Here is a 15,493-nt window from a genome sequence, read left to right as displayed (position 1 = left end):
CCAGTCACCGATAGAACGAGTCGAAAATGAACTATAATTTGTATCGATAACGCTTCATTTTGTATGATATCTTTACATTTTTTCTACGCCTGGCTGTCTCATTTACCGCACAGTTTGAGTAGTTGATTTTCCTACCAGTTTGTAACGGGTGTCGGGAGACATATCGCTTGGCTTGGCGCAGTCAATTTCTTCCCTAGCTCGCGAGTGACGCCTTAATCTCTGTTGTTCCGCCTAATATGGCAACCTACGACCAATTGCCAGGGAAAAATCACGCAAGTTTTTCGGAAGTGACTGCGAGGAGGTCGAAAAGCAACAATGGAAACCTCTCGAGTAAAACTAAGGCTTATTTAGCAGCGTGCAACGATCAAAAGAGTAAATTATTTTTTATTTATGGAATGGAAAAATTATATCAACCATATTGATCAAAACTAATTTAATAAAATACTAATAAAAATAATAAAAAATCCTTGAATGTTTTCGCAGACACTTTGTGACACGTTTTTTTTAAATTTTATAAAATGAAACTAAAACTTTATTTTTAACCATTTTTATTTTTGGCACTTTTCTCCTGTCGGTTTCGACAAGAACCTTTTCATCTTTGGGGATGTACATAGTACATATCTATAGTTCTAGTTTATAAATAAAACGTGCCACAAAATGTCTGCGAAAACATTCAAGGATTTTTTTATTATCATTAGTATTTTATTAAATTAAACTTATATTCTCAACTTTGCTTTTAAAATACACATTGTGTTGCCATGTAGATGAGCTTCACTCTTTCACCGCAGATCATCAATTCAATTTTGTATTGTTTTTATTTTATTTAATTGTTATATAAAAATATTTATCTTATAAAATATTCCAGTAGTTTCTCTATCTTTATTCATGAATATAATTGAAATGTTTTTATTTTATTTATAAAAATACAGTTTTTAAAATTTCAAGTTATTTTGGATCATATTGTTGTCGTGTTGATTTCATTTGAATAATCATTAATTATTTGATTTTTCTTTCAAAACGCAAACCAAAAATGCATTAAAACATAAAAATATGTATCACTACATTTTTTAAATGGTTTGAACAGAAATATTATTTTTAAACATATTTTCGTATTTTTAATTAAATATTTTATCTTCGTTAATAAAAATTATCTATAAACTTTAAATACGTAAGGAGGTAATGAGAGACAGCATACAAGTAGCTTCTAGATAATAAATTATCTGCATTATTTTTGTTTTTACTTATTTTTGTATCGGAGTTTTATTCGTGGTTGCATTTTTTAAAAAATATTTGTACTAAAATAGTAATTTTTTAAAATCGTTTTGAATTGTTTTGAATATTGAAAGCATTAACGTTGTGGATCATATTGATATATTATTTCGAGAAATAAAAATACTTTGTGTTTTGATCCACTCACATTTTTATTAACCAACTAGTTTCGGCAACAACCTGTAGCCTCTTCAGGGTTTAATTTATACTTCGTTTTTAATTTTTTTATAATTTTGAAAAAAAAAAAAAAAAAAAAAAAAATATATATATATATATATATATATATGTAAACATATATATATATATATATACATATATATATATATATATATATATATATATATATATATATATATATATATATATATATATATATATATATATATATATATATATATATATATATATATATATATATATATATATATATATATATATATATATATATATATATATATATATATATATGTATATATAAAATTTTAAAGATAATTTTTTTGTGAATTTTACAGAGACGCACAATAACCAGGTTGCTCAAAAGAAGCAGTTTCCAAAACTTCAATCTGTTGCCAGAATAAGTGCCATTCCAATAGTAGAGACTGGATTAGATATTGGTGAAAAAATATATGCAATAATTCGCGTAAGTACCCAACTACTACATAATATAGTTTATATTACCCTTTCTGATAATATTAGGAAGACATTAAGATTATTTTTTTTATAAGTTTATTTAATAGTGATACATTTAAATGAGTATTTTTATGTCCGCCTCCGTAGTGTAATGGTCAGCACGCTCGGCTACCGTTCTGGAGGTCCTGGGTTCGATTCCCAAGGGGGTAAAATAAATATAAGTGTATTATTTCGAGAAATAAAAATACTTTGTGTTCTGATCCACTCCCATTGTGAGTGGATCAGAACACAAAGTATTTTTATTTCTCGAAATAATATATCAATATGATCCACAAAGTTAATGCTTTCAATATTCAAAACATAAATATAAGGGATTTATTCACTGTAATATTTATTCAATATTACACTGGACTGGTACCTGAAGCGGAGGCTTGATCACCTTTCCTTCATGTGTAAACGATCAAGATAACACTGCGTTTATATGACACAGTGCCCTATGCATCATTGGGGTGCGGATAAGGGTTTTATTATTATTATTTTTTTTTTTAACCTACAATTCAACAATTAGTTTAAAATTTAAAAGATGAGCCAATGTGTTTTAAGCCGAGTCCCAGCGCAAATGTAGTAAACTTGAAGGATTTAAAATAAGGCGCTTTTTTGAGAGTTTTACTATCGCGACGAGTTCTCGAATTTTTCTAAACTAACTTTTAAACATGCTTAAGTTAATATATAATACATATGTTAATTTCGAATACAATTTTTAAAAGTGCTTTAATTCAACGCAATCGGGTCCATTAAAAATTTGTTTCTGGTGGTCGATTACAATCAATAGATAAACACGTTATGTAGAATTTTTATTTTTATTTTTTGAAACCGGTCAACTATCCGTGCAGTCAGTTGACTATGTTATTCGATATTTAGACTAGATTTTTATTGATTATTCCTTTTTTTATAATCATCTACTATTCGTATTCAATTTGTAATTGATTACAAACATATCCTCGTACCATTAATGCTATCTTTAGCTTTTTTTATTGATGACGTTACATTATTTTGTGATCACAATACATTTATATAAAAAAACATAGAACACGTGTTTTTGTATAAATAACACCAAGAGAAACGAATCGAAAATTATATGAAATTATACTTTAATGTTAAGTCTAAAGATACAATAATTTTTCTTCGATTTTATTTTCAATTAATTAAATTCAATTAATGTTTTTTTTCTTTCTGTTTTTCAAGTTATTTTAAAGGGATATCTGCCTGTACATCCACTTAATTATAATATGTTCTGATGGACTTTTAATCAAATTTTTGAAATCTTAAAATAATCCATCACTTTCTTCATTTTCGTTCATTCTTCGTCGTTGAGTTTTGATGTTAAGTCTAAAGATACAATAATTTTTCTGCGATTTTATTTTAAATTAATACAATTAATGTTTTTTTTCTTTTTTCAATTTATTTTAAAGGGATGTCTGCCTGTACATCCACTTAATTATAATATGTTCTGATGGACTTTTAATCAAATTTTTGAAATTTTAAAATAATCCATCACTTTCTTCATTTTTGTTCATTCTTCGTCGTTGAGTTTATTATTTAAAAAAACATGTTTTTGATTAAAAATAATGAACATCATAAATGAATTGTCTAATAAATTATTTGTATCAACGTGGGTCGTTATTTTGTTTTTAAATTTGTTCACCTTGTGATAGCCGCGTGAACGTATATTATTAATAATAAAACAATATTATAAAAAAAACAGTGCGATTAATAATTTAAAAAATGATGAATAATGTGGATTGCTAACGAAGTAATTAAAATAATACAGTTATTGTGATGTTAACATTCTGACCTCATAATATCATTGAGAGTAAAGTACCTATTGCCACAGAAACAGTGGGAATCTTTCTGTACAATCTCGAAACTAAATATAAATAGGTTATAATCAATATTTGAAGTACTGTCTTTGAGATGAGTTTAAAACTTTATAAAATAACTTAATAAAAATATCTAATCATAACGTCGCGCGTCGGTCGGTATCTTCGATCAATTTACAATAAAGACTATTTGGCATTTCCAACCCTTCTGTATGGAAGCGAGGCATGGTGTTGGCAAAAGAAGGACGAAAGCAGACTGAATGCAGTCGAAGTGCGATCCCTTAGACGAATGTGCGGTAAAACGATGTTTGATAGATATTCGAATGGTGAAATAAGAAAAGAATGCAAGGCTGAGAAAAGCATTATCGATAAAATTAAGAAAGGTGTGTTGAGATAGTTTGGACATGTGGAACGTATGAGTGAGGAGAGAACGGTTATCACATTGTATCTATGTGTAAAGTACATACTTCTTGACGATACTCAAACATAGATCAGCAGTTATATAATCCAGTATTGTGTAAAGTAAAAAAAATACATTTATTTTTTATGTATAGCCAAAAGTGTTTATAAACTTTCATTTATCTATCCCTGGTAATAATGTTATTCATTAAAAAAAGTATCTATGTATTTTCATACAATTACATAAAATTTGGTTGTTCAAAGAATCGTTTTACACAGATATTTTCAAAGAATTTGAATTTATGTACTTTTAGAAAAAAATGTGGAGCTTTAAAAATGTTTTAAACTCCACATTTATTTGGTTGAAAATTGAATTACAAAATTAAATAAATAAGTATTGTAGTTCAACTAAAAGAGATAAAAAAATAGTTTAGTCTTTTAAATAATTGTTTTTTCAATGACTCTTGTTCCATCAAGGGTAATACGAGTATATCGTAGTCATACAGGAGAAAGTGACCAATTGTAATAAAAAAAACGTGATTATTGACTATTTGGTATATTACTAGCTTAATATTGCCCTGAAAAAATCCCAAAGCGATTTTAAGCTTGAAAGTATAATATATTCACTTGTTAAAAATGACTAACTGCATTGATGTTTATTTTCTTGCGAAGCAAAAGTGATTTAAATGGCCCTCCTGAACATTTTACGTTTTGGTAGTTGGTCATTTTCTCCTGTACGACTGCGATATGTACATTAGGAAAAATTGTATAAATCTTAATGTGAATTTACAATTTGTATTTTAGTGAATTCAGTGTGAAGTAAAAATTGTAGTATAGTTCTAATACTACCAAATATTAAAAATTATGGATGGACAGTAATTTTCATTCTATTTAAAAATTGTAATATTTTTCCAGGACTCTAATCCGATCGCAAAATGGTATTTCTCGAAAGCAGAGTTGTCTTTTCAAGCCTCGATGAACCTGGCTATTCCTGCCATTAGAATACTCAATGGACCCATTTCCACGATCGACAAAATGATTTGCAAGAGTTTGGACATTGTAGAACACAGAGTACCGATTATGTACCTCCCACCGGAACTGGTAATTCTTAAATAAAGTTTATTATACTTCATTTAAAAAGCGAAAACAAGTTGACTCCAGATTAATGAGACTACTAAATTTATATTTAAACTAATAGTATTTTTACAAATATTCCTAAATTTTATGAAATGCACTACACATTTATACGGTAGATACCCTCGGAATACCGTGTAAAAAGGTATGCTAAAATAAATAATAAAATGGTAGCTTGATATGAGATTTCAAAATCTTTTTTTAAAAAAATCTCTTTTTGTATCTTAATTTTATTTTTTATAGTACCTTTAAAAAACCTAAGGTAACAAAAATTATTAACCTAGCCCCCTTCCACATACCTCTGTGTATTGTAACGAGTGGGAAGTGCATGCGAGGGATGCAGTAAATTTAAATTACTGTAAAGCATTGTTAAATGAATATTCGATTTTTCTCTTTTAAATGCACCATGTTATTTCGCAATTGTATAAAAAACCGTATTAAAAGGGAGAGGCAATCATTCAAAATGTAAAAACGATTATTTTTACCGTGCGACGTCGCACGTGTCCCATTTGCAACTTGAAACGCATTTGCACAACGTGAATGTCTAACCTACCCACAAAAGTGACAAATTTACTCATCCTTCTATATTAAAAGTTATAGAGAAGTTGTATCTTAGCTGTAGTCCTGCATTTTTAATGTAAATCAATATTCTTACATCAATAATTAGCAAGAGATTCCGTCTAAAAAGAAAAACATATGAATCTTTAATATTAAAAAAATATATACATAAAACATATGAACATACTAGGCTCTGATAAAAAGAAAGGCAGAGAACCTCAATTGCACACAGCGATCCATGGAAAGATACATGCTTGGTTTAATTAAGCCTACAATATAAAACAATAAATGAAAGAATCAGGAACCAGAATAGCTGAACTGAACCGCGTAGGAAGGCTCAAGTGACAACGGGCAGGACATGTTGCAAGACAAGAGTCAAGACCTCACAAGATGGACCCCTAAAATGTTAAGATGGAGACTTTGGGAGAGTAAGAGGCGACGGACACCTAAAAAAAAAGGTGGTATGACGACATTACCGCTGTGGGGGGTAAAAACTGTCTGCAAACAGCAACAGACTGAAAAAAATTGAATGATCAGAAGAGTCCTATATCATAGCAGTGAAGGACAAAAGTCTAATGAAGAAAAAAAGAAACAACATCAACAATTTTGATAGGATTTGTATGACAATTTCTCAAAACTGTTAATAACAACAATAATAAAACATCAATGCTCATTCATTTACGATTTTAACCCTTGAAAACAGTTAATAACAAAACGCTATGTGAAAATTGACTGCTAATTATCTTTGAAATTTCCAAATCCAGATGTACTCCAGCGCCCAAGACTACGTGAGTGCCATAGTGAAGCCAGTTCTTAGGAGAGATTCCATGAAGCATTTGGGGGCGGCTCTGGACACGGGAGTCGCGCTGGCTGCAGCGAGGGTAGACAGTGCCCTGGATAAAGCTGATGTCTACGTTGACAAATTACTCCCACCAGACATTCAGGATGTCCAAGAACGTAAGTATTTTGTTTGCTTATCATCATTTGTTTGGTCATCGAAAAATAATACCAACAATTAAAAAATATATATATAGCACCGAAACCCTTTAAGTTAAACGGATAATTCGCTCACTCCTTTCAAGAACGTCATAAATAAAAAAAATTGATTTTTCAGTTTTATTTTTTTTCATTTGTGTTTGTGATGTATATTTTACATCTTTTACATCCTTTATCCTATCCCATCTTATCCTACCTGCAGACAAGCCTCTAATAAAGAGGCTTTGCGGGTTATTCCTTTAAAAAAACATTAGGAGATTAAGGATTTTTAGCACTCGGACAGCAGCATTTTTATTTGTATGGATTTCTCTTTATTACTTTAATAATATTTTTTTTGTTTTTTTGTTATTAACATAAATTGTATATATTTATTAGAATCATGATTTTTAACATATTTAAAAAAAATATTTTGTAGAGATCTACCAAGCCAACTTGTGTGTCTTATCGGTGGAGTTCTTTTTGAATACATTTTTTATTGTTTTTAACCATTTTATCCTAATATACGTGTGTACAAAAAAAGAGAGAAAAATTAAAAATATAAACATTTTACAATTTTCATAAAATAACTCTTGATTTACCTATTCCTTTATTTTACCTTTTTTCCATATTTTATTTTGACCTCTAACATCCGTTAGAACAAATTAAAAATGTTCGGAACGATATATTGCAGTGTTCGACTCCCATATTTATTGTTAATTCTTGGGACTATCAAAACCTTCATTGTGTGTAAATCGTGTATCATGGTTGTGTGCCAAAAGATTTCGATATTTTTGTCTAGTTGTTCAATGATGATACTCATCCACAATATTCCACGTACCGGCAGTAATTTGAAATGTTTATATTGTATATCAAGATAGGATTGTCCCATTGATTATATATATGACTGAGTACAATTTTTTTGATTGTGGAATATAGCCTGTTTTTTTGTTGTTGTTACATATACGCATGTACCAATCAATTTATTTCGTTGTGGCTTTGTGTACTTAAGACCGAATTGCGTGTAATATTTTGTAATCATTTAATTTTGTTAACAGCCAAAAATATCGTTCAAGCATAATAAACAATGACATAATATTCAGGTAGGTATGTACGCAGTTTGTGGGTCGTAAATGATGACATTTATTTTTTTGGCACTGAACTCAATTTGCGACCTCTTTCCTCAATCATATTTTTTCTTTTGCATTTGACAAACACATTTACAAAATATTTAATTTGTCGTTAATACAAATTATCACTGCCTTTTCCCGTGATGGAAGATAATAATTCTCCCAAGTTCACCCCAGATTAATAAATGACCTTTTTATAAGAAACGTTAGTCATAATCATTTATTTTTATTCTATACGTATCACTTCAAGACATTGTAATAATATTGTTTATTCAATTGATATGCGAAAATGACTTTTAGGTTTGCGAATGATTCGAGATTTTTTTCTTTTATCTAACATATATTTTCGATATACTAAGTCTCGAAGAGTAGCAAAAATCCGTAATATATATGAATATAATGACATTTCAATAAATAAATAAAATATCGACATCAACTGTAATTTTTTATGTACTATTAAATATAAAAATATAAACATTTGCATAAGACTATTTTTTGAGTTGATTGATGTAAGCAAAACAATGAAAAAAAGCTAGAGATGTTCTCATCAACAAAAATATGTATTTTCACCTGTTTATAAGAACATATCGCTCAATCCTTTCAACAACGTCATGTATCAAAAAACTTGATTGTTCGGGAGAACGTTTTTAAAGTTTAAAAATATAATAAAATAAATTAAAAATAAATATCATATTGCATTTTTACTGTGCAACAGATCTTTTTATGTATAACCTGAATATTTTTTCTCTATCCTTTTCTTCAAAATGCAAAAACAAGACTTTCTGCCCTGTAGCGGGTAAATATTAAGTTAAAAATATGCCGCTTTTGTTGGGATATAGTACATTTTCTGGGTATTCCGAAAACATGCACAAGTGAAAATTGACGATTTTTGAAATATGACGTTGTGGAAAGGAGTGAGCGATATGTGGTCCTCAAAACTGGTAGTGTCACTAAAAGTCAAAATCTGTCTTCAACAAGTGTTTTATTTTTTTCTGCTAACTATCATTAATATTCCAATACTGGGGCAAAAAAAAAGGTTGTGATGCTAAATGTTGACATCGTTTGTTTAATGAGATAGACATCATGTTATTCACTTTAGATTACTAACTTATTCTTACAGCAAATTGGAGAAGCATAGTGAAAATTTGCAGGATCAAGTATTCTAAATACTTGATTATAACGAATACTTATCAAATGTATGTTAGAACAGTGTCCCGCAAACTTTTTCTGTTCAAAGTACACCTGCCAAATTAAGAAATTTCAGAAGTACACCAAAGAAAAAAAAAGTTTATTTAAATAGATTTATTATCAAAATATAATGCAGAAACATATATCATAACAAAGTTTATTTATTTCTTGAATGTTTTTCGCAGATACTTTGTGGCACATTTCATAAACTTTATAAAATAAAACAACTTTGTTTTGACCACTTTTTATTGGTATGCTTTTTACAACCGGTTTCGACAAGAATCGGTTGGAAAAAGTGTATTGGTTTATTTAATTTCTTCTAAAAACTAAACTTTGTTAGGGTATACTTACTCTGGTTTTTATTTATCTAGATACTTCTTACTTTTTGTTATCATATAGCTTTTAACTTAAAATGTATAAAAATATATATTACGTATTATATACTATCTTCTACAAGTACTTATAGCTCATTGCTCTTAATTAATTTAAAAAATCTTAAATTTTCCTATCGTCTGCCAGGAAAAGATTGATATTATGTACTTATTTAGAATTTTTTCACAATTTTTTTATTATCAAATAACATGTTTCCTATTCTATTTTCAATTGATTCTTCCATCTGTTTATATAATCGTAATGAATACCTACTCTTTCTCTTATCATTTATATCTTTGAACCGTATTAATTGACCTTTTTGATAACGTTTCGTCTAGACAGCATAATTTATGTACGTAAAATTTTACGTTCCTACATAAATATAATTTAAACAAGATCTACATCCGGATCAATTATCTCACACAAACAGGATAGATGTTATTCTGTAAAAATATAATATATTATATAAAATGACATCACCGATAGTAAAATTTAATGAGTTCCGTGTTCGTGTGATAGATTAGAGAAAATATAAAATAAAGAAAGTGTTCTGAATAGATTCATTGATTGTATTTATTTTTAAATAATATATTAATCTCACCTCAAAATGTACCTTCTCTAATAACTTTTAAGAAACGTCTGAGACATAACTATTTATTATCAGAATCGCAACTTTACAACATTTTAAGTGTATCCATTTGGATACACTTAAGTTCACAAAATCTGGATTATCTCCAATTACAGGAGTTACATATTTTCATATTATTTTTTGACTTCTCATCAAAGGTGAAGAAGAATATGGAAGTCTGGGCATTTATAGAACTTCCAAGAATTTTCATAGTGTGGTTGTCAATAATGGGTAGAATTGGTGAACGTTACACGTGTGTAAAGTGATCACTTAAACCAGCCTATGACGCCTTAAGGCGGAGCCCTCCCGAAGGCCATGCAGAGCCCCGGGGATTCGCGAAGTATGTACACTTTGTGAAGGTTATTACTTGAACAGTAAGAATCAATAAATGATTTATAAAAGTATATTTACCGTAGCCTCCATTGAACAGTGATATGCTCCAATCCTGTGGTATCACTCCCCAAAAAATAATATTAAAAACTCATGTTTTAATTTGTATTGATTTCCGATTTGTAGCTGAACCGGTTAAAAGTGATTCATCAGGAGGGAAACAGCGCACCGTTCAGACCTTGCAGCATGCTGATAGGTTCTCCAGGAAGCTGGGACGAAGGATCTCCCGCAGGACTCTGATGGAGGCAAGAGCTCTCAAGGAACAAACTACTGAAGCTATTCACGTCCTGGTCTATGTAGCGGAACTGGTAACTAATTTCTGATACCTGAAATATTATTAGATTAAAAAAACCAGTCTGATGATGTCGGTAACGACGAAACCCGGTCGCTGGTCAAATAAAATAAAGTGGAAAAGCTAAAAATATTGGTTTTAATCTAATAATATATTAAAAATGCAATTCCACCACGAAGTGTCAGTGGATAATATAAATCTATTATGATACCTGAAATTAAATAATCATGTAAATCTTCTTCATCTTCTTCTTCAAACCCTTATCCGCACCCCAATGGTGCATAGGGTACTGCATTATATAAACGCAGTGTTATCTTGATCGTTAACACACGAAGGAAAGGTGATCGGCCCTCCGCTTCAGGTACCAGTCCAGGGTGATATTGAATGAATATTAGAGTGAAAAAATCACTTATATTTACTTGATCCCCCCTGGGAATCGAACCCGGGACCTCCAGAACGGTAGCCGAGCGTGCTGACCGTTACACTACGGAGGCGGACGTAAATGTAACCATCATCATTTAAAAACTTGGGTTTATTTTGTTCATGAGTATGTCATCCATTGCCGGATATAGGCCTCTTCCGTATCCTTCCATTTCCTTCGGTCGGTTGCTGTTTGCAGCTAGTTTCCACCCCCCACAGCGGCTATGTCGTCGGACAATCTCTTTTGGGGTCTTCCGACGCCTTTTTTATTCTCCCAAGGATTCCATTTTTTAAAAAATGGGGTCAATCTCATAAGGCCCTGTCTTGCAATATCGCATACTCCTTTCAAGAACGTCATAAATCAAAAAACTTGATTTTTCAGGAGAACGCTTTTAAAGTTTAAAAATATAATACAATGTATTAAAAATAAATATCAAGCCACTTATTAAACTTTTTACTGTGCAACAGATCTTTTTAAGTAAAACCTGGAGGTTTTTTCTCCATTTGAAAAATATTTAGTATATTCAAAAAAATAATTAAACAATACCTTTACTTCAAAATGCAAAAGCAACACTTTCTGCACTGTAGCGGGTAAATATTAAGTTAAAAATATGACTCTTTTGCTGGGATATAGTACATTTTCTGGACATTCCGAAAACACGCACAACTGAAAATTGACGTTTTTTTTACTTTTGACGTTCTTGAAAGGAGTGAGCGATGTACAAAAAATATTATTTTGATTTATTAAAATGATTTTCTGTTAGGTGGTAACGGATCCAAAGTTGGCATACACAAAGGCTCGGGAACTATGGGATGAGCTGAGCAAGGATGAGCCTGACAATCAGGCTAGGCCAGCCACTCTGGAACAACTGATAGTTCTGCTGACCAGAGAATCTACGAGGAGACTAGTACATTTGATCAATTTCGCCAGCAGCGGAGTTGTAAAAATGCCAAAGTAAGTCCACCGATGTAGTAAAAAACAAGTCATTACATTTGAAAATGTATTTCATAAATCGTAGTCATACAGGAGAAAGTGACCAAATGCATTTTTTTACAAAAACGTGATCATTGACTATTTGATATCTTACTAGCTTAATATTGCCCTGAAAAATCCCAAAGGATTTTAAACATGGAAGTATAATATATTGACTTGTTAAAAATGACTAACTGAATTGATGTTTATTTTTTAGCCAAAGCAAAAGTGACTTAAATGGCCCTCCTGAACTTTTTACGTTTTGTAAGTTGGTCACTTTCTCCTGTACGACTACGAAATACAGAATTTGCCTTTTGCTATCGTTAGGGGGTTGACTCTTTCTCCGCGGTTGACATCTAGAGATGATTTGCCGAACATGGCCCATACGCGGCTGGCACTTATAAGTGACGCTGAGTTTTGGCCCTTATAACATATCTTGACCATTTCATGGCAGTCTAAATCCAGAATTTCTGGTCTCAAACACTTTTTTTGTTATTATTTTTTTACATCTCATTAAATATGAATATGGAAGTCGGGGCATACGACCGTCATAGGCTGGCTTAAGTGATGACTTTACACACGTGTAACATTCACCAATTCTACTCATTATTAACAACGACACTACTGAAATTCTTGGAAGTACCTACTATATTTATGAACCAATTTCAAATCGTTGTTCTTGAATCACTAGAACTTCACATCTATTGGTGAGATGAAAATAAACTTTTTTGTTAGTCGCCATCACGAATTGTGTGTATTTTCAACTAAAGGCTGAAAATTGTGATTACCAAAAGTGATAGATTTGAAAAAAACTTTATTATCTAGTTTTATAGTTTATTCTTTGATATTTTTCGATTTGACTTGTTAAAGAGTGGTGAAATTCAGCTAAGTATCTCGATAATACAATTCAAAATCAAGTGTTTTACTTTTATTTTTATTTAAACTTCATGTAGGTACAGAAAATAAATAAGTACATTGGCGGGCTAATTGCTAAAAAACAAAATCTTCCAACCAACCAAAAACAGACTAGTGATGTTGATCAAAACGTTTGACACCTTATATAGCTGTTTGTGATCAGAGGTTAGATAGTACTTGAACATAAAAAAACATAAATTACAAGTTGACATTGAAAAAAAAACATAAATTACAAAAGATGATAATAAGCAGGGCAAAGGAAAAAGGGAGTGTAGGGAAGGAGGTAGAGGGAAAAACTAAGGGAGGAGGTTTGATAAACAGTTAGGATTCTAATGATAAATAGTAATGTCTCAGACGTTTCTTAAAAGTTATTAGAGAAGGTGTATTTTTTACAAGGAGAGGAATTCATTCTATAGTCTGGCCGCTTGGACAGAGAAGGAATTACTGAAGAATGATGTGTTATGGCGAGGAATGGAAAGTGTTCTTTCTTGGGAAGAACGAAGTGATAGGCCATGATCAGAGAGGCATATAAAATTTTCAGACATATTTTCAGCTGTTTTAGCTATCTATTCCGTATATAGATCAGTCATTCTTGTTATGAAACGACGATTAAATGTATCATTTTTTACGTGGTATGGAGTGGTGAAATTCATTGAAATTGATAATACATTACATAATCGAGTGTTTTGACTATGCATACATATATAGATATATAATGATCGGTCATTGTTGCAATAAAACGACTATTTGATGCGTATTCTTTTAAAATCTTCGATTAATAAATCAGCCCTAATCATCTATAACTTAATTTGTTTCTCAGGAGTGCTGTGAGGAGCATACGATACACGTCACGACAATTCGTCGCAGTGGCTAGTAATCTGATGCAGGTAATTAAATCACAAATAAATTGTTGATTATTTTTACTTATTAATTGAAAATGATTTAATGCATTTTATTTTTATTTTCATTACAGAAAGTGCCTTATGAGGATATAAAGAACAACATGACTAAAAAAACTGGTGAATTGAAGACGAGGTTACAGATCATACTACAAGAGTTGCAACAGCACACAAGGAAAATTTTGGTAAATTAACCAACTGAAAAAATAATTTTATTTTGATATTTAAAAAATATAAGTTATTCAGTAATGAAGTAGTCATATTATATAAATACAGTAAATCCCCCTATAACGCTGAGATAGGTACCGCGTTATCGGAGGGGACGTTATATGGAAGTTAACTACACGGAAGAGGGGCACAAGTTATTTGGTATATAATACAGACTTGTGACCCTCTTCTATTTCACCACAGATATTGTATTAAAATTTTAAATGACTTAATTCAGTAATTTCCGCTAGTTAAAATGTAAAATTAAGTATTAGTGTATAATTAATAATTATAATGAAATTTAAAACCGAAATTCAAATAATATTTCATGTAAATTTTTTATTTTAGGAGCAGTTGGCAATGTTCATAGCGGGAAACTCGGAAAGAGAAAAAATCAGAACCCCGCGGTGCCACCTTAGAAATAATCACCTCTTCAATGCGAATACAGTAATCAATGGCGTGAATTAATCAGTGTTATTTTAAGAAAACAGAAATATCTATGATAAATCATTAATACCGTCTTTAGTTTTATACAGTTTCACCCCAATATTTACTGTTCATTATTTTTAATAAAATTTTTATAGGTACCAGGTATCTATCTACAATATAACGTATAAGTTGAAAAAAGAATACCCTTTGAAATTCCAAAAAAATGAGTTTTACATTGAGATTTTACTTTATTAATGTAAGTTTTAAAAATTTACTGTTGTTTATTGGAACCAAATCATTCGTTAGAAATAGGATAACGCTTACTAACATGAATTCTAAACTTTGTTTAGAATGTAAGAAAACATAATTTATGATCCATCTTATGTATATTATGTCTTGTGTAATGTATGAACACAAAACAATAAAAATATAGTTATAAAATATTACATATATGTGTTTCTTATTTTCTAATTACTGTATTCCAAAACGATAGTAAAATAAAAATATTTTTGCATTCATATTTAATACGTTGCGTTTTAAGCATGGTGATATTCCCTTCATATAATTTACAATGATAATAAAACTGCAGTATTCAAATGGAATGGAATCTTGGAATCTAAATCACGGTACAACGCACGATTTCTTTCTTACACTCATTGAAATAAAATTTTAAAAAGGCTTAATTTTCCGCAAGCATGCAAAAAGCATTTCAGAGTGAATTTTAAATTATGGCAGCATTATGAATAATAACCATAGATGATTGTGAAATTCGTCTATTGTCGATGGTCCAACATAACCTAAAAACTGC

At 30.2% G+C, this 15,493-nt stretch overlaps 1 protein-coding gene across 1 annotated transcript; it reads left to right on the top strand.

Moving 5' to 3' along the window:
• Window positions 1-177: 177 nt before the first annotated feature.
• Window positions 178-15,131, top strand: Lsd-1 (lipid storage droplet-1). Its single transcript, XM_088275679.1, has 9 exons — window positions 178-372; window positions 1,782-1,909; window positions 5,094-5,279; window positions 6,635-6,827; window positions 10,677-10,858; window positions 12,027-12,217; window positions 13,971-14,037; window positions 14,124-14,234; window positions 14,605-15,131. The coding sequence occupies exons 1-9, from the start codon at window positions 237-239 to the stop codon at window positions 14,722-14,724; spliced, it is 1,314 nt and encodes a 437-aa protein (XP_088131805.1). The 5' UTR covers window positions 178-236; the 3' UTR covers window positions 14,725-15,131.
• The last annotated feature ends 362 nt before the right edge of the window (window positions 15,132-15,493 follow it).

The sequence above is a fragment of the Brachycentrus maculatus genome, unplaced genomic scaffold (assembly GCF_059751285.1).
Source record: "Brachycentrus maculatus isolate JH-2025_06_01 unplaced genomic scaffold, ASM5975128v1 h1tg000037l, whole genome shotgun sequence".
Taxonomy (NCBI): Eukaryota; Metazoa; Arthropoda; class Insecta; order Trichoptera; family Brachycentridae; genus Brachycentrus; species Brachycentrus maculatus.
The sequence above is the reverse complement of the archived record's forward strand: the minus strand, read 5'-3'. Positions and strand labels throughout refer to the sequence as shown.